General features: G+C 41.5%; 1 protein-coding gene across 1 annotated transcript in view; it reads right to left on the bottom strand.

Moving 5' to 3' along the window:
- The window catches only part of b4galt2 (UDP-Gal:betaGlcNAc beta 1,4- galactosyltransferase, polypeptide 2), a 270,223-nt gene that overhangs the window by 5,994 nt on the left and 241,068 nt on the right, over positions 1 to 23,161 (bottom strand). The window contains exon 7 of the mRNA XM_050074739.1: positions 14,888 to 14,992. Coding sequence (XP_049930696.1) covers positions 14,888 to 14,992 — 105 coding nt within the window. The remainder of the gene's footprint in view (positions 1 to 14,887; positions 14,993 to 23,161) is intronic.

Here is a 23,161-nt window from a genome sequence, read left to right as displayed (position 1 = left end):
CAAGCTCAGCTACTACAACACTGGTAAATACATATTGGAAGTTGCAAGAGAGGCAAAAAAGGGGGAAAGTCTTTTTTCTAGGTGACTGTGTGTTCAGTACTTTCAAACCATTCTGTTGGATTATTAGAAATGAAGCACATCCAGTTTCCTTTACCATGTAGATATTGGCCAACAGGTGGTGCTATGGCGCTGCACTGTGACTCAGTGAACAGTATTATCCATCACATCCGCCTCAGTTTGTTTGAATTATGCTGGAATATCCTTCCCCATTGGCTGCAATTCAGCAGTTACATCAGAATCTGCTCTTACGTTAGAATCTGCTCTGATTTTAGTGTTGAAGATGGGAAAATAATTCACACAGTGTGTCAGACAGTTTCACAGTGCTGCTGCTGCACTTCAGTTCAGTTTGTGATGCAACCCCTGGCATCAAAACGGATTCATAACACAAACTCTCCTGTCACCCGCATAGTAGTATCAGTTTTTGCAGCCAGTCAGGATGGAAATGAGGCCACGGCGTGCGAGCGTCTAACAGCATGTTTACAACACTCTTGTCTTAAAAATGCCATTTTTGGTGTGCGAACAGAGAAAGAGCTGATGTGTGCAAACGCCCAGGCGAGCACATTCACTTTTCAAAAGACAGCTGTGACTGACTCTAACAAAAGACGTCTTCTTAATGATATGCTTGGATGTACAACTGGAGTTGACACTTCAGTCCGACATGGACCACTGAGTCTACAGAGCCTTGTCAGAACTGACTAGTGAAGATCTCTCTCCTCCCTCTGCATCGCTTTCTCCTTCTGTCTCCCGCAAATCAAATCAAAAAGTGCTTTATTGGCATGAATGGTCGCAGGAAAAATGTTGTCAAGCATCCTTCCCTTGAACAATATAATACAATAAGATATAAATAGAATTATGGGTTCCAAGGATTGGCACTCCTATCTAAAAAAGAAGGGGAATTAGTTTAAGAGAAAAGTGCAAGGGAAGAAAGGGAAGGAGAGGAGGAAAAGCAGGCGGTATTAACTGAAATGAGGGCTGGATGGCAGGGGAGAAAAATAGAGGATAGGTTGGCAGGGAGATAAATACATATCTGAGAAAGAGAGTGACAGATGGAGGGGGCAAGATATACTGATATTAAAAATAAAGTGAATGAGAAAAGAGAAATCTTTAGACGAATCTATGAAGCAGCGGAGATTAAAAGCAATAAACTAATCCCCACAGACATAGCGAGGATATAAAATGCATGTACTCAATCTGTAGGCGACTGTATGATTGTTTCAAAGCTATTGGTCTCACTTATCTTTTATTTCAGAGAGTTAGAGGGCGAGCCAAAGACAGTCCTCCTTACATATTCATTAGCCTGATTTCCAGACTGAGTCCTAACTGGGCTAAGTAAAGCTCTATTTTAATTCCACCGAGGGTCTCATAGGAAAACATTTCTGGTTTAGGATCTCAACAATAGCTTTTCATGCCGGTTACTGAGGGTTATTTTGTTCTGGTGTCATATATTTTGAGCTGGCCCACTTGACCCTATTGTAGAAAAACGTCTCAAAGGAATAGGTGAACAATTTGGGAGACTCGCTTATTCGCTTTCTTACCTTTGATAAGAAGACTGGTACCTCTCTCACATCTGTTTGCTAAATATGATACCACCAGGAGCAGCTGGTTGGCGTAGATGAGCACAAGGACAGGACACAAGGGGAGACAGCTGGTCTGGCTCGGTACAAAGGTGACACCAACACCTCTAAAGCTCACTGAGTAACACACAAAAACTCACAGGAGACTTCTGATGGACCGCTACCAGCTACAGGGTGAGGATCACATGACTGACAAACAAGTCTGTGTCAGTAGGCTAGTTTTTGATAGCCTTGTTACTTACTTTACTTGTACTGATGAAGAAGGTAAACAGTGAAGAAATGCATGAAACCACAAACAAATAAAAAAAAATATTCTAGTTTAGACTTTCATCTTTAGTTTTGACAAAATTAGGATTCAAACTTTCTAAAAATATCAATGATCATGAGAGAAACAGACGACACTAACTTCCCTCCAAAATATGACCTTACATCCATCATGAATAATCATGCACACTTAGCTTCTAGTTATTAACAAAGACTTCCAGCAGCTCTGTAGGAATTTTCTTTTACAAATGAAGCTTATAAAACAACATGGCAAACCCTCAGTCAGTGTGGTCTATTAGATGACATTGTGACAGGTCGCACAGCCAACAGTGGTCAGCTAGCCGTGATCATGCTAACAGATTAGCTTACAAGCGGTAATTCTAGGTTGTCACATGACCCTGAGAGGTCATAGTGGCCTGTCATAAGTCACCAGTTGTTTTATTGGGGGCTATAAGTCAGAGGAACTTCACCAAGCCTGACCTCAAAATCCAAGATGGCTGCATCAGCAATAGTGAAAACTGTAGTAATGTACTGTTTATTAGCACCTCTGTCTTATTTGCGTCTCATTACAACAGTCGTACACGCTGTCCTGTCCAACCTCTATCTGTGGACATGTTGCTATGGTGTTTGTATGCTCAAAATGCAGCGTGTTAGAGCCATTTCTAGCAAGTCCTAGTTTCCTATTAGTTTTTGAGTTAATGCGCCACCTGAGCTGGCATCTTGGGAGCCTTTAATTAAAGGCTGGTGTGCTACCGTGTGTGTGAAGACACCACAGGGTTACAGTCTTAAACCGCTGTGTATTTTGTTAATTATTTTTTTGTTTGTTTGATGAAGTTATTTAATAACCTATTGATTTGAACTTTTTTTTTTGTAAAAGCCTGTTTATTTGGGGAATGCTTGTTTGCGGATTTCTGTTTTCATTGTTTTTAATGCAACAGTCAAGATAATCAGTTTATAGCGTCGTCCTGCAACTCTCCATACAGCCTGAAAATCAATCAACTCTTAAACCAACCAAAGAACCCTGGATCATCAACACTGAGTAAAATTAAACCAAAGACAGCAAGTTTGTCATATCTCTAGTTATGGCATCTGCAGGCGGCTATTTTTGAACTTATTTGGAAGCCGCATTACAGTGTAATGCATTTACTGTATATCAACTGGTATTGCCAACAAAGGCTAACCTGGCTATAACTGGTATTGCTGCATGCTGCAACATATTGGTTTTCAAACTTTTTGTACTTGAATACGGTCAACTCAGTTCGTGGCTTGTGGCTGGGCCCAGTCACTTACTGGAGTCTACTGCCTGACAACTGGAGGAACCAAGAAATAGTCCAGCACATAACCCCTTGTTGTTTATACAGTTCATCTTTTGTACGGATTAAATAAATGAGATACAACATGTTAATTGGGGAGCTTTAGAGGTGCAGCACCAGGCCAGCCCTATCCCTTGCATCTACTCTTTATGCTAAGCTAAGCTAACTGGCTGCTCAGGGTAGCATTATGTTAAAATGCTTTTAGTTTGTTTTGTTGCCTAAACTTCACTGCGACCACTTCATGACAGTAACCATGTGTTACAATGTGTTTCAGCTGTGCATCACATAGAGACACTAAAGGGTGCCATGTGCGTCGCTATCAGATGCCGAGGGGTAAATGAGAACGGGTTTTTCCTCTAGCAACAGCATCATTAGGTCAAAATTTTAGTTGATCCAATACTTTGGTTTATGACAAAATATCTGCAAAACAGATGACTTTCCCGTCAGTTGTCATCAATGTTGCATGTTTAGTGCTAATCTGCAAAAAATTCTATGCTAACATGCCAATCTAAGATGGTAAGGGTGGTAAACATTACGGGCCCTATTTAGATGGTCTAAAGCGGACGGCGGAGGGCGCATAATCCATGTCGCAAGTGTCATTGCTATTTAGATGCAGGCGCAGTTGTCATTTTCACGCCCTGCGCCCTCGTCGTCTAACTAGCAAATGAACTTGCGCTTCTCTGGGTGTGTTGGTCTAAAAATGAGGAGTGGTCAGGCGCAGTCATGGCGCGTTGCTAGTTAGATGACGTAAAAAGCAAATGCGCCAGTGACCAACAAAAACCTGGTCTAAAGTCAACGGCGCAGTATTTCGCTGTTAAACAAGTTAGTAATATGCGTCTCTAGGCGGGTGCACAACGCGCGTGCACTCTGCTCAGACACACACGGAGCAGCCACACATATGCAAAAGATAACAAATAAAAATATGATTACAATGTGAAAGGTTATTATTGTGCACATTAAAATATTTATCAGAAACACGTCTTAATGGTCAGTCATTAATCAGAATGATCTAATCGCAGTAATAATGATCATCATAATTTGTAATAATGACAAATGAAATTGTGAAATTATCTGACCAATCAATCATTTTTTTGATTGAAAACCAAAGCCCACACATTGCATTTATTTTAACATGTTATACTAGGCTACATTATATTATATTATTATATTGTTATCTGAGTGTAAATAAAAGGCAGAACACAGCTTTAGGAAACATGTGAAAACAATTAAACGTGGGTGGGGGAGAAAACGCTGAACAGGTCCTAGCTGCAGGATCAGCACCTTGGGGAGCTCTGCGGCAGTCCTGACTGTGCTCTGTTATATGATGAAAACAGGTTTGAATAATATTCCACAGATATTTAGTAAGATCTTTCTTGTATTAGTGATCCCACGCCTGCTTTACCTCGGGGAGCTTGGGTGCCTGTCTGCTGTCCCCGTAGATCTGGTTCTGACGGGCCTTCACCTCCTGCACTAGGAGATCCGTCTCCTGAGCTGTAAAACGCTCACTCTTTCCAGTTGGTAGGTCTGCCATCTAACTAGCTCTCCGCCATGCGCTCCAATCGCGCCTCTTTTAAAGGGAATGAGAGGTGAAGGTTGAATGATTGAATGGTACGCCCAAAACACACCCATGACTAATTCACAGAGTCAGTCCAACCCTTTTAGACTCTCCGCCATGGCGCACAGTCTAAAAACGCGCTGTCCAACTAGCAAGTGACTGGGACACGCCCATGCGCCGCACGCCTGGCGCTTTGCGTTTTAGACTATCTAAATAGTGCCCTACATCTGCTAAACAGCAGCATGTTAGCATGCAGATGTTAGCATTTAGCTCAAAGTACCTGCTTTCCTATAGTGGGCTGAGAAAGCCTGTGAGTTTATCTTCTCTATCTCCTTTAACTTTAGCTTATATTGGAGTTATGATATGTAGCATATGAAATAGGGTATGGTGAATGTGCTAGGAAAGGTAGTATCAGCACGGTCACTACCTGGAGTTTGCATAAACGGAGCCTGGGTTTGTTGAAGGTGGCAGTGCTGTTTGGGCTGAGAAAGCCATGCGTAAGTAAGGTAAAGGAGGTTGTTGGGTTGGTGAGGGGAGCAGTGAGACCTGGCATTAGGGGAGTGTCTCTGGGACGCCAGAGATCACTGTCTAGCCTCCTGGAGGTGTCGTGGGACCAACTAGACGAAACACTGGTGAAAGGAGGTTCCCACCTGATGACCCCAAAGACATGCTAGTTATCACTGCTCACTGGTCTGTATAGTTAAGCCTTGCCATAATAGCTTATCATAGGGCTTATGAGGTGATTCACTGAGTGTGGATCCTTTCTCTAGAGCACAAATGTCTTGTGTTTATTTGAACGAAAAGTGACCTATTGCGACATACCTCAATGACTTACCAGAGAACAGGAGATACCCTGATAACCAAACTCTTCTGGCTGCTCAGGGTAGCATTATATTTAAAGTATATCTAACTCCCAAGAGTGTTTCCCAAAATGTGAAACTATTCTTTTAAGGGATCTAAAGCCGTGTTCAGGGTGAATAGTTTTACAGAAACACACACACACAAACACACCCCACACACCCTGTATCTGCACTGTCCCAAGACGATAACATATGAATGGAATATTTAACAATGTTACTGAGCGACTGATTCATTTGCAATGCATGAAGCGCCGCTTTCTAGACAAAATGTGTGTGTATGTGTGCAAACTGATACTCGCGGCTGGTGATGAATGTGCCTCTTTCTTACTTCCGCTGGCCCAATATCTCATTGCTATGCCTAACAAGTATCTCCGAAAGGGCTGAGAGAATGGACTCCTGTGTGAGTGTGTGCATTTGAGTGAATATGTGTGTGTGTGTGTGTGTATGTGTGTAAGCAGAGGAGATAGTAAACATTCATCAAACAGCCAAGACAACGCCTCCCTTGGTAAATGCTGGACATTACGCAGGTACTCCAGATAAACTCTCACAAAAGGCTCAATCATTAATCTGAATCTAAACAGAAAAGCAACCCTGCACCTAAAGACACGGAGCGGAAACAGAAGCTCAGTTTATCTGCGTAATTGAGTGACAGGCCTGTGTGATTAAAGCCTGAGGAATATAACTATTTTTTCTCAAAGACAAATTGATTGTTGTAGGTTGTTGCTGTTGATGTAGGTGGTTTCAGGTTGACTTTCACTCAATAAAATGTGATTACACATGTAAACATTTGCTGTATTTATTAGTCCCTGGCACTTATCGGTCATTTTAAGTGTTATGCAAATCATAAATGGCACTTTGGATTGAGGTCCAACTTGTAGACTGAAATTCTGTACATGTATTTAAGATTTCTTCTGTTTTGCCTCCAACTTAATGCAATATATTTTCAAATGTAGGTGATGTAGACGGATATATGAGATAATGAGCTTGATTTCATGTTTTATAGATTAGATGTATATTTGATATTTTGTAATATGGCCTGTATTATTGTTTTTTAGGTGGTGAGCCACATGCACCATCATAGAGCTTGTTAGCCTATTATGTGCATTATGTTTAACTGTAGGTGTGGTTTCACCTTTTCAAACGTTTTGACCTGACAGAGATCCAAGAGGGATCAAAATGTCTCCATTAAAATTTTATGGTATGAAGTAAGTGTGCAGGCATTACTTTTATCCTCAAAATGTATGACCTCATGATCCCCTGATCTGATACAGAGCTCATATCAAAAGACAAGGAAGTTGTAAAGAGTTATCTCGGAAAAACACAGACCCGTATCTGGAGTTCCTCAAGAGCTCATGCCTTGAAAGTGGTTAAAGGCATTTTTCTAATTGAAAATCAATCTTGTAAAAATCTGTCAATTTCTAATAAAAGCTCAAAAAAGTCCTGGGAGAGCTAAGTGGCAGACATGGAGTGAATACCACAAAGAAAGCTCTTAAGTGATCCGTCCCATCCATTGTAGCAACAATGTAAATTGCTTTCCTCATGAAGGTGCCTTAGACTGCCGCACGACTACAAGATATCATGCGTCCCAAGTGCAGTTAGATGATTAAATATAAAGTCAATCATACAGAGCCACCCCCCTCACCCCACCCCTTGCTCAATTTGCACATCGTACTGTACTTTTTGTAACAGGCCTATTGAACTGTATTTGACTACATATGATTGAACTCCAAGCTCTTCCAGTGTTTTACTGTTTTGACAGTTGTCTTATTACTTACAATTTTCAACATCATGGGCAATTAAGTTTCTAAATGAACCTAAACGCCCTTTTTCTCTTTTACTTAAGAATTCATAGTAGCCAACCAACTTAGTCAACCTTCCCTCCATGCCGTTCTTATCCCCAAGTCGTCAAAAACAGATGCTTTGTCACACCCCTCAGCGTGTGATATTGATGCCAAAGGCACCATTCAGACGGACGCACCAAGCTTTCAGCTAACTCCACTGTAACCACTCTGCAGCAGTACCTGATGAGGAAAGCAACTACCGTAGTATAAAGAGCGAGAAAGTCTGCATAAGGCAAGACAGAGGGGAGGGAGATGGGTCAAACAAAACCGGACTTTCATCCACAAGACTGCAATTCATGTCCCGTGTGAAACCAAAAGTCACTGTTGTTTTAATCACTGATTTACGTAACAAACCTACATAGTTTAACCCAAAACATGCTCTTTTTTTATATAAACCTAAGTAGTTTTGTTGCCTAAACTTCACTGCGACCACTCTACAACAGTAACCACGTGTTAAAATGTGTTTCAGCTGTGCATCACATAGAGACACTAAAGGGTTCCCTGTACATCGTTATCAGACGCGGAGGGGTGTGACGGAATGAAAGCAGGTTGATTCCTCTAACAGCAGCATCATTAGGTCGAAATTTTAGTTGATCCGATACTTATTGTACTTACTTGTATAACAGAACATCGATCGAAATTGATGACTTTCCCAACTTAACCAGTCTAAGATGGTGAGGGTGGTAAACATTACATCTGGTAAACAGTTAGCATTTAGCTCAAAGCACTGCTTCCATGGTGACCTACCGTGAAATACCTCACTGTCTTCCCAGAGAACTGGGGTTACCCTAGTAACCAAACTCTTCCTGTTTATACCTCATTTTCTCTTTTTTATCTCATGACTTTTTTAAGTCACACAAAATATCAGATGATTTGACAGACCGAGGGTTTACCACTCTAGCAGAGAAATCAAAAAGCTCTCAAAACTGCACTGACAGAAATTTAAAACTTTCCTCAGGAGATGAAAAGTGATGAATTTAAATTTTCAGTCCGCAGAGAGATACATGGGGAGAAACCCTCTCTCCTCCTCCCACACTGCCTGAATACTGCCATGAGGTAGCCAATCCTCATTTCACAACTCCCTGATTATTTTGAGCCACCGTGCTTTATTTAAGTCCAAACACCACTTCCTCTTTTTTATTTTTTTTCCCCTGAAAAATCCTTTAAGCCAAAATTTCCGGGACATTATAATGAGTGTCCAGAAGGACTGTAAAAATGAAGTTTGTGCCCACTAATAGGCCGCTATTCTCTGCCCCTCGCTACAGTTATGAATAATGGATCGGCCCCAAATAAATAGCGTCCCTGTTGGTGTCACCTCTTATTGAGGAAGTCTGATCCACGGACCAGAGAGAGAGACGGCGCAGAGTGATGAGCGAGAGGAGGAGGAAAACAGGAATTGAGTATCAAGCGCACACACACACACACACACACACACACACACACACACACACACACACACACACACACACACACACACACACACACTTTCTCAGTCTAGTGGCGGATTTATTGATTTTGATGAAGGCAACTAGACTATTCTGACCTAGCTGGCTCCCGTCTCTATTGGTGTCATTTCAGCAAGCAATTACTGAGAGATCGTTGAATCTCTCCTTCTCTCCACACACACACACACACACACACACACACACACACATTATTTTGCAAGTCACAGTCAAGTCTCAAGTCCATGCAAGAGTTTTGAGTCCTAAACAAGTCATAATGCTCACTTCACCAAATGCAATGCTACTGTATCTTAACAAACAAATAAAAATATGCAAAACTCATGAGTGCTTTTTAAAAATTGTATTAATTTGTTGAAACTAGTTTGTTAAAAAAAGTGCAACTGAACTTCATCATAAAAAAGTAGTGCTGACATTGTACTTTCATAGCATGTAGCATCATTAACTAGGTTCACAACAGAATAAATTCTGTATATTTCTGTCTTATTGTATTTATCTCATCTCATACTGAAATAATGTCTATTCATTTCTCTTCCCATTTTTGTAAGACATATTCTGTAAGTTTATTTTTGCCTTAAAGGAGCAGTGTGTAAGATTTGAGGGGATTTAGTGCCATCTAGTGGTGAGAGTTGCACATTGCAACCAGCTGAACCTTCTCTCGGTTAGAATTCCTTCAGTGTTCACTGTTCAAGAGGTTCTCACCAGGAGCAGAATTATTTGCAGAGGTCTCCTCCTCTCCAAAACAAAAGAACCAGGTGATTAAAACCAGTAAAAACACAGAATAAAGCAGTTTCATGCTACAAAGCTCTGTTTATTCGACACTGTGGGGCTCATCGGAGACAGGCTGCTAGCCTAGCATCTGCCAATCTGTGCTAACCTTTTTTCTCTGATAAGTTAAGATCCAGACGTTCAAGAGGTTTTTTACCTCGAGCCAAATTATCCACAGAGGTCTCCTCCTCTCCGAAATAAACAGACATGATGATTTAAATAAGTAAAATCACTGAGTAAAGCAGTTTCACGTTAAAAATGTGTTTTTTCGATAATGCTTGTCGCAGAGGGGCTGCTAGCTACTGTGGCTGATGTGAAAACATGAATGGCCCTATCTAGCACCAGCGTTTGGTTTGTCCATTTTGGGCTACTGTAGAAACATGGCAGTGCAACATGGCGGACTCCGTGGACGAGGACCAGCTCATTAAGTAACAATAAATGGCTCATTCTGAGGTAATGAAAACACAGCTATTCTTATTTTCAGGTGACTTTTTATAAAACTTTTTTTTGTTTTATCTTTGGGGTAAAGTATCAAGTATTTTCAAGTCAAAAAGCTCAAGTGCATGTGAAGTCAGGAGTCGCTGGTCCAAGTCAAGTTGCAAGTCTTTTAGATTTCATCAAGTCGCGTCTACAGTCATCAAATTTGTGATGTGAGTCCACACGTCTGTTGGTTAGCATGGTTCCATGGGTTATTTCATGACATAAAGAGGCATATCAAACTGATCAAAGTTCAATAAAAGTTTAATAAATAAAGGTGAGTAGGATCTTTTCTCTTCAAGTCATTCAGTCATGTTTTAGATGAGTTGCTAGCCAATCACTGCAGGATTCATTAGCATTGCCAGCAAATAGTCTTGTACTGAAGCAGAACAAGGAACTGCCTTTGAAGGTGTCTGACACCATATAAAGAGATCCTCCTTACAATCTGCAGATGCTTGTTACAGGTAGAAAAAGACCTTTCATTTCTTTTCAGTCACAGCCTCTACTTTGGGCTCATTTTCCTTCCTCCCACACCTGTGTAAGGGGGAGGATTTTAACTGTTAGAGCACAACTATATGTGATCACATCAAAGTGCAGTCAGTAAAAGGTACGAATGTAAGGCCAAGATTAGAGCGACATTCTCTCTGCTTCTTAGCAACCAAACACGTCTTGTTTTATCATCTTTTCACACAAATAAGTCGTTAGCTGCTTTTTACAATATCCATTAGCATTACCATCAAAAAGCTTTAATTTCTTACATCTGTAATTATCATGTCGGGATCAAGCTCTTCATATCATAAATGCACGGCTGAGCAATGCATTTTAAGTGTCAAGTCAGGCGTTCATTACACTAACACTGTATCTGAATGAATGAATATGAATGTGCCTCTGCAGGAGTTCACAGGCAGGTGAATGAGGGTTAGACACGGAGCGATAAACACAGTTATGTAAAGCCATTAAGCGTGATTTGATTGCTTTTTATAATTGAAATGTGTGAAACGTGTGAAGTTAATAACAAAAGAAAAAAAATAAATGCTTTTTAAAGGTTTACAAAATCGGATACTTTTCTCTCACTAGACTTTGTGTAACGTTCAAACTAAATGGGACACTTCATAAAACATACTCGTTTTTACTCATGGATTATACTTTCTTGTATATTGTTTGGACCCAAATATGTTAGTGTTCAGCGTCCATATGCAAAATTCAAATGAAGCATGTCACAGTTTGTTTGGCTGTCACTGCTCTTTCACACATGACTCTCTTTTTCTAATCTTCTTATAAACCAATTTAGGAGCCGCAGCTAAACTAGACCTCAACTGTGAACCTTGACGCAGTCCTGTCAAAACACTTTGATATCATAATAATGCCACACAAGATCAAACTAAAACAATACTGGAGGAGGGAACAGGGTTCACTGTATCTTCATTCTGCTCCAGCTGCAGCAGCTATCGATTTTTGTGTTGTGAGGCATCGCTGGCTGGTCTATCCAGGCATGAAAACGGGGGCCTCTTAGAGGAGAATAAACAGTGATAATCCACGTTTAAGCAGCTTAATGTGAGGTGCTATACTCCTGGTGATTAATGTGTCTAGAAGGGCTCATCTCTGCATATTGGGTCTCATTCATCAAACCATAAAATAACACATTTATACGGGAAGCATTTTTACACATTTGTCTGAAAAGCAATTTAAATGGGTGTAGCCAAAAGAGCAACACTTAAGCCCCTGGGCTGTATCTCTGAAAAGCAATTTTTAGTTTATTGAAAATGTTTTGTCCTTGGCATTTTAAAATCTTCCAATCTTTCAGTGACCAGAAAAGGCCACGCTGTGGTCTTCAGAGGATTGCTTTTATTTACATTTTGCCCAGTCATCTGATACTTTCACTGAGACTACAGTATGCATTCAGTGGTGTCACTATTTATGTAACTCGCACATTAGCAGAAACTGAGTTTTAATAAATGTTATGAAGACAGGAAATGACTATGACATCTTTAAATGCATGCATTTTTATTTATTTAACATGTCCTCATGCATCTTTTAACATCCTGTGATGAGTGAAATGTTTTATCAGTTATAGGAAAATGTTTCTCTTTGTCTCTCTGCAGGGTTTTCTCTGCTCTCCCTCAAACATAAAAAATACATGATTTACTGCAAGACCAGTGACATTGCTTTTTTTCTGGTATTTTGCTCCCATTTTCGTTGTCTTGCTTGGATAAATAGCAGCAGCAGTAGCGGTAGTTTTTTTGTGGTAAAACAATCAGTATATTAAGGCTGCAGCTACCATTCAGAAGACTGAGTATCTTGTTGATGTGTCTGGGCATGTAACACCATATGCCTTTTTCAGAAACCTGGATAAGACCTTTTCCCATTTATGAGAAACCTGAACAGTACTCTGAAAGAAAGCAGGACACTGTAACATGTATACACCTTATCCTGGTTATTGAGAGCAGCTGACTACCTGCGCAGGTGTGACTTCAGCCATATCATGCAACCGAGATACAAAAAATGGCAGCAGTGAAAGTTTTGTCTTTACGCAGCGACGCTGACAGGATGGCACTGATGTAGAGAGTGGTGTAGCTGCTGGTGAGTACTGGTGAGTAACTAGGGCCTGGGTAGCATGTGCATGTGTGTTTGTGTGTGTGTGTGTGTGTGTGTGTGTGTGCAGTTGAGAGAAAGAGCAATACGCAGAAATACTCAGAGCAGACAGCTGTTGTAAACAGAGCTGAGAAGAAATCAGCAGTTAAGTTTAAGTGGTACTAAACGTAGTGTAGTGTTTAATATTTCCTGTCGTCTCATCCCCCGTTGTCCGTTTGTTTTTAGAAACATCACAGTGCCTGTGCAAACATACTGCGGTCATCAGTAACCCAGTTATTATCCTTAATACGATCATAACTGCAATGAGACTCATCAACAGGTTATTCATGTCTATGTAAACGCATTCACTGAGGCCCTCTGTTAGTTTGAAGGTTTAAGTTGAAGAAATGGAATGTGAGTAGAACGCCGTGGTCATTTGACAAGTGTCGCACACTCAGGCTCCATATGCATTTCTCTTTTATTGAGATGACGTTTCGGCCCTCAGGGCTTCTTTAAGATCAACACTCACACCTTATGTCTGCAAAGGTTCAACAGTTCAGAGGCTTCTCCAGACTGAAGCAGTGATTCACTGCAGATAACACCTTGTCTTTGGTGTTGGCTGAATTCAAATGATCCTAGGTGTATCTGGCCAGGATTTAGCAGTTCTGTTGACTGTGAAGTGGACATCTTGGAGCTCTATGTGATATAGAAACGTAACACACCACGGGTTGTAGTGAGGTGCTGATCACTGGCAGTGGATCTGAAAGTAGGAAACAAGTGCCGCACACTCTGGCTCCATATGCATTGCTCTTTTATTTAGATTACGTTTCGGCCCTCAGGTCTTCGTCAAGATCAACCATGATACATATATTTTGACATCACACGTCAGTCGAGCTGTTACGTGTGTCACAATCACTAGATTGAGAACACTGTTTTGACCTCTGTACAGTTAGGCTGGCATTTTTTTCTTGTTTGTGACTTGTTAATGCTCAGCAGACAACGCCAATGCTTTGTACTACTCCACCACTCGTTTGGTCGTACTGCAAGACCTCAACTTAGTGAGTTTGGGAAGTGCTGCAGGTGCTGTCGGTTCATGGAGGTTAGCCTGCTACAGTGGTCAAAGTTCTTTGCAATGGCACCAGTACACATAAAAATGGCTGCCACTCTGAGCATCCTGCTATTTTGATTACTATGTGGATGTCTATTCTACATTTTATTTCTATCGTCTAAACAGCCTGAGATATTAATATAGTCCAAGAAATACACATGGTGGCTATTTTTTAGTATATTTCCAGTATTTCTGACTCAATATACTTTGTTTTTTTACTATAGTTTTTATATTTTTTTTACTGTATTCATGTCAACAAAAATTAAATTACATATAGGATTCAGTAGTTTTTCCACCAGACACAACATATTTACATGTTACAGTGTGTGGAAGTCAATGGAACGTGGGAAATAACATTTACAGAAGTGATAACTGAACAATTAACTGTTTAAAGGAGGAGAATTAGGGAGAATTTGACTGATGACATCTGTATTTATAAAAATCCCCCTGGCCTAAGCATATCAATCTCACCAGCTATTCACGCGATAGGCAAATATAATAATACACTTTGAAATAGTTAATTATATTCTACTACATTGTTATTTCTCCTGCAGTTTCTTATGAGGAGCTGCTCAGCGGCCAACAGCAGGAGCACTGGCCTAACAGTGGGCAGCTCTCAGGTGTGAGTGTGCACAGTGTGAGTGTTAACAAGGAATTGCTAAAATAAATAAATAAAAAAAAATCAAAGGTTTCTCATTTAACCATCACTGCTTAAAAGTTCAAATATCTTTAGCATGTAATTCCATTAAAACTGGACAATACGAGAGCAGGTAATGCGGACGATGAAGGACAGAGGACTCTGCTGGTTTTATGTTGCCTGTGTTGCTCATGTTTCAGTACAGTCCTCCACAGCTCGCTCTAATTATAAGGACATGTTATTGATAGCGTGCCCTTTGCAGCACCACATAATCATAATTCTCTCAAATGGAGATGAAAAAGTTGGAAGAAACATCTGAACAATGTAGCTACGAGACAAAAGCAGCACGATCGATCCAAATGTGGAGCCGCAGAACGAGTTTGGACAATGATGCAGTACCTCTGTGGGTTGGGCTCATTGTGTTTGTCTCTCTCGTGTTTAATCATTCTGTAGCGGCCGATGCGAACATCTGGCCTGGACACCTTCATCCCGTTCAGAGTGATCCTGCAACACACACAGAGACAATACATGTTAGAGAGAGAAAGACAAGCAAACACAAAGAGAGGGAGAGATGAAAGAAAGGCAGCATAATGAGAGAAAAATAACAACAAACTGAGGAGAGGGAGTTCACCTTGAGTTTTGATGAAGAGTGAATTAGGGCTGGAATGAATTATTATTTTCATCATTTTTAGTATGTATTTTTTTTAATCAATTATTAATTCAGTGCATACAATGTCACAAAAGAGAGAAAATGGCAACCACTTGTTCCCGTAGCCCAAGGTGACAAGGTTTTTCAATTACTTTTTCAATAATTTATAAATAAACAGTCCATGGAGAAAAAAAGATGAATTTACTGTCATATAAAATACAATAAAGGCTGCAAACTGTGAAAATTCATAACCTGAAACCAGAAAATGTTTCAATTTCTGCCTGAAAAATGACTTCCAACTTGTATTTTCAACTGTGAACATCCATTTGTCCAATCTGTTGTCGCATTTTCAACCTCTAAATACAAATAGCACAACACCCGTATGTTGTGGACCGTACCATTAACACAATTCATAGTGTTGTGACAGTATATGCAATTAAATGGATCTTTCTTGTGTCATTTTACAAATACTTGCACACAGCATTCCAGATATGAAAACCTTGTTTAAAACCTTAAATACAGTATAAGCCTCAACAGTACTTCTAAAACAACAGCAGCTCGAATGCTATATTGAAACATCTGATTTAAATTTCATTAAATAGACCAATGCTCAATCTGAGACATAAGCAGGTGTTGAAGTTCTTTCAATTACAGAGACATAAACAGTAAAAAAGGGCCTTTTTGGGCTGATTTTGGGCGATTAGATACAGAAAAAAACAGAGGAGCAATCAGAGAAAACATAATGTCTGGACAAGGGAGACGAAGAGAACCAGGGAGAGGAGTAGCTGGACCAGGACAAGAGAGAAAGAGAGGTAGGGGGAGAGGAGTAAGTGTGTGGTGGTGTTCACAGGAGAGAGCTGTTGTCACTGGAGACAGTTTCATGTTGCTAATAGCGCTTCTACTGCAGCAATTCTGTCTCTAACTTTTCTTTGTATGTTCTGTAGAGTAAAGATGACGCCTTCACTTTTAGACAGTATGTTGCCAAAAATGCACAGATTCAACATTTAACCAAAACTGTAGAGTGGTTTACAGTGAAAACAAATTGAATTATAAAAACGCAACAGATGTCATTTTGTTTACTGCAGAGGTAAAACATGAAAAGTAAGGTAGTTCAGTCAGGAACACTTTAGTCAAAGAAAACTTTATTTTCATTTGCAGTATCATATTTGGATCTGTTCTGAGGCCTCTCTGCCCTTCCACGTGCCTATGAAAAAAGCCTGAGGCAGAGAGAGCAAACTTGTCTGCTCTTCCATGTGCCTACATGGAAAGCCTAAGATAGGGAGAGCAGCAGCAAAGACCCCCCAGGAACAGAACAGAGCAGCATCAATGACAAACAGAAATGACATTGATAAGTCAGACACAGCATGAAAAGGAGGAGCTGGGGTGGAGGCAGGTTGCAAAGTGGCTTACAGAGGAAGCAGCAACAGTAGGCAGGCCAGAGCAGTTTAAAGAGGGCACCCTGAATGAGATGCACCAATTAGTTGTATAGAAAGGAATCATGTCATCTATCAGCTGACTCCCTTCCATCAATCAGCTGCTCCATCAGTTGATTGGACTATTTAAGATCAGCTGATGTAGCTGGGATGTGAGCTGAGCTTGACATTTTGTCCTGCCTGGACTAACGCTATGCTAATTTTTTTTGTGACTGACCAGATGTTCCTTAGACAGACATGCTGGTGTTCTGAAAGAAAGACTGAGTCAGCAGAAAATTTAACTTTTTGGCTAACAGTGTGATGTCGCTGTGTTCTTGTGTTGAGTATAGAAAAAGTATCATATCTTATCATGATATGAAAAATACATAAGTATGAGCATTTTACATCAAACTCCCTGTTTTCTCTTTGTCTGTAAAAACAGGTGAAATGGTTTCAAATGTTTGATGACTCATCCTGCGCTCAGGGGCGTTAACAAAAGTTCATCCAACCAAATGAAACTTTGGGCGACTGGCTAGCCGCACTGCTTATATGAGACTACACCACACAGTGTGTGGGTTGAAGCAGAGCAATACGGAGAGAGGCAGGAGGACGTATGTATTTGAAATCCTTTCTTTTCTTTTCCAAAACAATGTGGTGGAGGTTTAATTCATTCATCTCTCCCTCATCCTTCTGATCTAATGGTGAGGGAGGTGTGTGTGGAGCCAGCAGTCCGCTCAGCAGCAGACTCCACTGCCGCTGCGTATCATGCTAAACTTTAAGCCCACTCACTTTTTAGCAGTCCAAACAAATGTGAAAGATTTGATTTAAATCCCTCATGTAGCTGTAGACTGCTAAAATACTCTTGAGCTCGTTTACTGGGAAATATATCACAGTGCAGAAGCTAAAGATGCTCTATCTTCTGTTTCACGGGGACTTTAAGAATAGGTTAACGCTGTAAGTAAGTTGACAGTACACCTGAACAGACTTTGCAAATGCTTAAAAACTCTACCATCGAACACCAAGAAATGCTTCTTTGACTTCTACAGCCGCTCATGGTGTTCAAGCACACACTGCATCTCTTCACACGGGGCTCTCGGGGATGAGTTTGCCCTCAAGTGTGAATATCATACGGTAATTGCAACACAAACACAGCACATTGCAAACAGTGTTGCACACAAACAAATGAACAAAAACAGAGGCCGCCTCTGGCTCTTACTGAAAAATCCCCCCAAAAAAGAAGAAAGAACAACTGATCAGAGACATTTATAATACCAAGAGAAACACATTGTTCAACTTTAAGAGTTGTGAACTTGTGCGGACACCAGCTGGGGAATAAAACACAGATTTACAGTGTGTTTCAGTTTAAACAAAGCATGAGATCACAACTCAGAGACATACGGTAACGTTGTATTGCCACTAGGATGCAATACAAGGGCAAATCTGCACTGAGATTTATATCTAATGCTACAACAAATGGAGTGTGGGCAGCACAAATAACAGATCTGTTCCACATAAAGCCTGAGTTAAACCCAGAGGTTGACAGAAGCATTGATATTCATACCTGCAATGATATAAAGGATTGTCTACGTGTGTACTGAATTCTTATTTGTCGCAATGCTCTGATTCGTGCAGTCTGTCTTAAAAAGCATCCATGCCTGATATTGCTCCTCAACAACTGCTCGTCTACTCTACACTTCCAACGCCTCCTCGTCTCTGACCTCCTTGCCTCCATCTTTACTCTCCTCTCTTCTTTTCACATCTTAGTTTCCCTTTCCTGCTTCTCATCTCTTAATTTCCTTCTATTTCATCTTTTTTATTCCCCTTTTCCACCTGTGGAGTATACTGAAAATTCGTCTCTGGTACTTTGTGCTGATGTGAGATGTCAGGGATTCAGTGTTTCTTGGCAATGGCACAGTGGAAGAAACAAGCAACTGTATTTGAAACTCAAAATAATGAAAATATTTTATGGTTAGCAGGGTGAATTCATTCATGAAAGAGAAACATCTCTCTGCAGGTAAATGTTACTCTTTTCAATTCATTAATAAAAGGAAAAGAAGTGTTTAACTTTTATGTAGCAGTGAAAGACGATTGAAGTGCTTGCTGATACTACCCCAACCTTCATCGCTTCATATTGTTCTCCCTCCATCTCGGGTGCATGCATCCCTGAACACACACATTCAATTTTTTAACATATGTATGGTGTGAAAAGAATTTAGAGACACTTGACTGTGCTTACAACTAAATTAATCAACAACAGTTGAACAATTAACAAGTCGCTGTCTTTGAATTTTTTTTTAGAACATTGGACACTTAAAAAAAAGATTTTCTAAGAGTTATTGAGTTATTGAATATTTGGGCACACTGCGCTGTGTAAGAGTGAATTTATTTAATGTTTTTTCCAATAAAAATGCCCTTAGCACCTCTCTAGTCTTCAGATCACTGAGAGTACTTTTACATTACAGTAACATTCATCTATTCACAGATACATTCACACACTAGTGGCCAAGGCTACCGTACAAGGTGTCACCTGCTGCATTCACACACACTTACACACACAGCCATCAGGAGTATCTTGCCCAAGGAGACTTTGACATGCAGACTGGAGGAGTCAAGGATCGAACCGCTGATCTAACACATTCTCACTCTGACGTCATCACATATTGACATTTGGGGCTCCAGTTTCCTGGCGCAGCGCAGGGTGGCGAACCCCACACAGAGCTAGTTTCGAGCAGCGCAACCCGAGGCGCGCTTAGTTTGGTAGTTTGGCAGACCGAGGTGCGCTGAGATGGGTGTGGCGGTGCAGCAGGGGGAGGTGNCAGTTCAGCATCTGTCATCTTAGAAAAGCCAAAAGAAACAGAGTGAGACTGCGAGAGAGAAAGAGAGAGAGCGCACGCGCACGAGAGAAACACAACATTGATTTACAATTGTGGTGACCTCCTCTCAGGCTACCTTTGCATCATCAGCCCGTGGAGGTCTGCCCGCAGTTGCGTATATTCGGACACTGCGAGCTTGGACCTCCCGGACCAAAACATCAGTTTCCTCCTGGGAGAAGTTTGGCCGACTCACGCTGCTGCCCTCTTCTGCCATGGTGAATTGAGTAAACTCTCATTTCGCCTTCGCGCGGTGCATTTAAGGGCGAGGAGAGGGGCTCATTTGATTGGTGTGATGTGTGTAAAACCCACTCCACGCCTTCTCTCCTCCCTCTTTCCGACTTGCGCAGGTAGGAGGGACGGAGGTGGGAAAGAGGAGTAGCTACGCCAGGCGCACGGTGTGCCACACTTGCAAAATCCGCCTGGCCACACCCAGTTGGCGAAGCGCAGGTGCACTGCGGCCCCGCCTCGCCCGGTCTGCGAAACTAGAGCCCTTGGTCACGGATTCTCCATGCCCAGATATGACGTGCAAGGTACCCTGGGTGTGTTGGTTGTTGACATTCTGGGACGCTGTGCCAAGTTATGCCTGTTACATGCATTGTCATCTTTCAAAATACACTTCCTTTTTTGCAGGAGATTTACTGCTCACATAATCCCTTTCAAAATGAACGCACTGCGTCGGTATAACACCACAAATTGCCATTTTTTTCTCTAATGCACATGGTTGGGTTTAGGCAACAAAGCACGTGGTTAGGTTTAGGAAAAAAGAACAGGGTTTGGCCTTATAATCTTGCAGGATGCAAACACCGCTCTCCAGGGTGAAAGTCGTGTTTGTTGGACCTATCCCCTACCACGCCAAACCGCCCCACTAGGACTTTCGTCGCCTTGACTTGCGTTCTTGTCCCGCCGCATTTCCCCCTGCCGCCGCAGAGCACCGTTAAACTATAATGGTGACCGGCCGCATATCAATCCGACGTGAAAGGACAGCTTTGTTCATCGCTGTCTGACGCTGTAAGTCATTGCCCAAGTGCCAGATTTCGTCGACCTCAGACTGAATCCGGGTTGGCTGATCTTCTGAGTAGCGGATGACGTGCTCTACCTCTTGAACCACAGTGTTGCACTTCATAGATGGTCCCAACAGAAAGAGCAAGCAGCAGTACTGATGCAGGGCAGCACCGGCATAGACAAAGGGAGAGCTGGGAAGATTTTGCAGCTTAAAAAGGCCTCCAAATTGGGAGGATGTGTTTTGTATGACATGTGTGTATGAATCAGTGCAGCTTGAGTTGACTGCCTGAACTAGCTCGCAATTAGCTCGCTTCCTAAACCTAACCAAGTACCTTTGTTGACCAAACCTCACCACCTTAACCACCTGTTTAAAAACATGACTGTTAATGGTCATATGTAGTTTTGGAAGTTGTTGGCAAACAAGCTGCTCCGTCGTTTAGGTATGAGAATGAGTTGATCTCCTGCCACTAGTAGGGAGGCTAATTTAGGAAATGCTCCGATGGGTAGTATTAGAGGAACGAATGATGTATGGCATGGTCGTTAGATTGGAGGACTTACTGAGCTTTAGAGGTGTTGGTAGGACAAGTTTTTGAACTTGAAACAGTGCCAGAGTAGCTAGTTCCCCCCTGCTTCTGGACTTTCACTGTACAGGCATGAGGGTGATATCTATCTTCTCATCTAGCTCTCAGTAAGAAATCATTCTAATCATTCACCTTTAAAGGTGATGGTAGGCATATTTTTGAACTTTGGATAGAGCCACCTATGCTAGCAGTTTTATTCTGCCTCCAGTATTTTAGGCTTAGCTAGGCTGTATTGGTTTGTTGGTCTAACTCTTTCTCCTCTGTCTCTTTTGTCAGCTCATCTCTTCGCTCCTCTGTTCTTTTCACCTCTCTACTTCTCGACGCTTTTCTCTTCACAGCTCGCTTCTTTTCACCTTCCTCTTCTCCCCCTTTCCCCGTCACCTTTCATTTTTCTCCTCTCTTCTTCTTTACAAACCAGCAATATGTAAATAACCCAGAATGTAGCCCTGTGCCATCAAAAGCACATCAACGCGTTAAGAGGTGAAACCCAAACTCCATAAAAACAACCCTCCCATAAATAAATTCATCCCAACTAAATAACACATCTTTGCTTCCTCTTTTTCTTTCCTCCTCTCATGTCTCAGTGACTTTGCTGACTTTGCACATGCATAGATGGCTGCCTTTGTCAGTGTGTCTGCGCGTGCAGCATGCATGCATTTGCATAATTGAGAGATTTATTATGGTGCAAATAATGTGAGGGTGAGAGAGTGAGCATGCCAGACCTCTCCTCCTCTTCCTCAGCTTTTCAGTGCAGTGAGCTTAGTTATACATTATTCACAGTTCTGCATCTTTAAAATAATCTTCTTTGTGCCCATTGCCTTGCAGAGGTCGAATGTGTACGGCTCGACTGTGGCTAGAAATTTGAATCCCTTCTTCTTCATCTGTTTCAGTACGAATCTCAACATGTTATGTTTATATGTTGAGATTCAAGTTCAAGATATTTTAGTGCAGATCAAAATTCATGGTACTGAGCACTTTCCTTTGCCAAGAAAATCCATCCACCTGACAGGTGTGACATATCAAGATGCTGATTCAAACAGCATTGTTACTACGCAGGTGTGCCTTTGGGTTGTCACAATAAGAAATGTGCAGTTTGATCACATAACACGATGCCACAGACGTGCCATTGGCATTCTCACTTCTAACCCTTGAACTAAACTTTCAATCACTTCAATAGGCCATCTCCAATGATATTTCCATGACTGTGGCAGTACATCAAACTGGCAGACCACATGTAGCTACACCAGCTCAGGGCCTCCACATCCAGCATATTCACCTGCAACATCATCTGAGACCAGCCACCTGAACAACTGATGCAACAACTGGTTTGCACAACCGAAGAATTTCTGCACAAACCATCTCAAGGAAGCTCGTCTGCATGCTCATCGTCCTCACTGGGGCCTTCACCTGACAGCAGTCCATCGTCGTAACTGACTAGAGTTGGCAACTGCTCACAGTTGATGGTGTCTGGTAGAATGTTCTCTTCATGGATATATCTCTTTGGACCAAAATATGCATTTTTGTAGCCCTAGTCATGTGAAATCCATCGTTCAGAATGCCAACCAAAGACACACCATCAATACTGTTTAATCAGCATCTTGGTATCTTGGAAAAGGAGAAGTGGTCACAAACACAGATTTTATGTGTTACAAACTTTGAGAGAAATAAGTATTTTGTGTTCCGACAAACAGGGCATTGGAGAGGATTGTGGCACCTGGCATACCGACACAACACCACTTTTTTCTGTTAAAACAATATTCATGACTTGGACTATTCATTCATTCATTTCCGTAACTGCTTATCCTCTTGGACAAGTCGCCAGACTATCACAGGGCTGACACATAGAGACAGACAACCATTCACACTCACATTCACACTTACAGACAATTTAGAGTCACCAATTAAAATGCATGTCTTTGGACTGTGGGAGGAAATCCACGATGACACGGGGAGAACATGCAAACTCTGCACAGAAGGGCTCCCTCCTGGGTTTGAACCAGGAAACCCTCTTGCTGTGAGGTGACAGTGCTAACCACTAAACCACCGTTCCAACCATGACTCGGATTAATTTTTGTGAAAAACCCTTTTGATCGCAACTGAAGGAATATGAGTAACTTACTGGGTAATTAACGAATGGACACATATTCTGACTTTAT

The sequence above is a fragment of the Epinephelus moara genome, chromosome 21 (assembly GCF_006386435.1).
Source record: "Epinephelus moara isolate mb chromosome 21, YSFRI_EMoa_1.0, whole genome shotgun sequence".
NCBI classification, from domain to species: domain Eukaryota; kingdom Metazoa; phylum Chordata; class Actinopteri; order Perciformes; family Serranidae; genus Epinephelus; species Epinephelus moara.
Note: the sequence above shows the minus strand (reverse complement) of the source record. Positions and strands in the feature narration are given on the sequence as shown.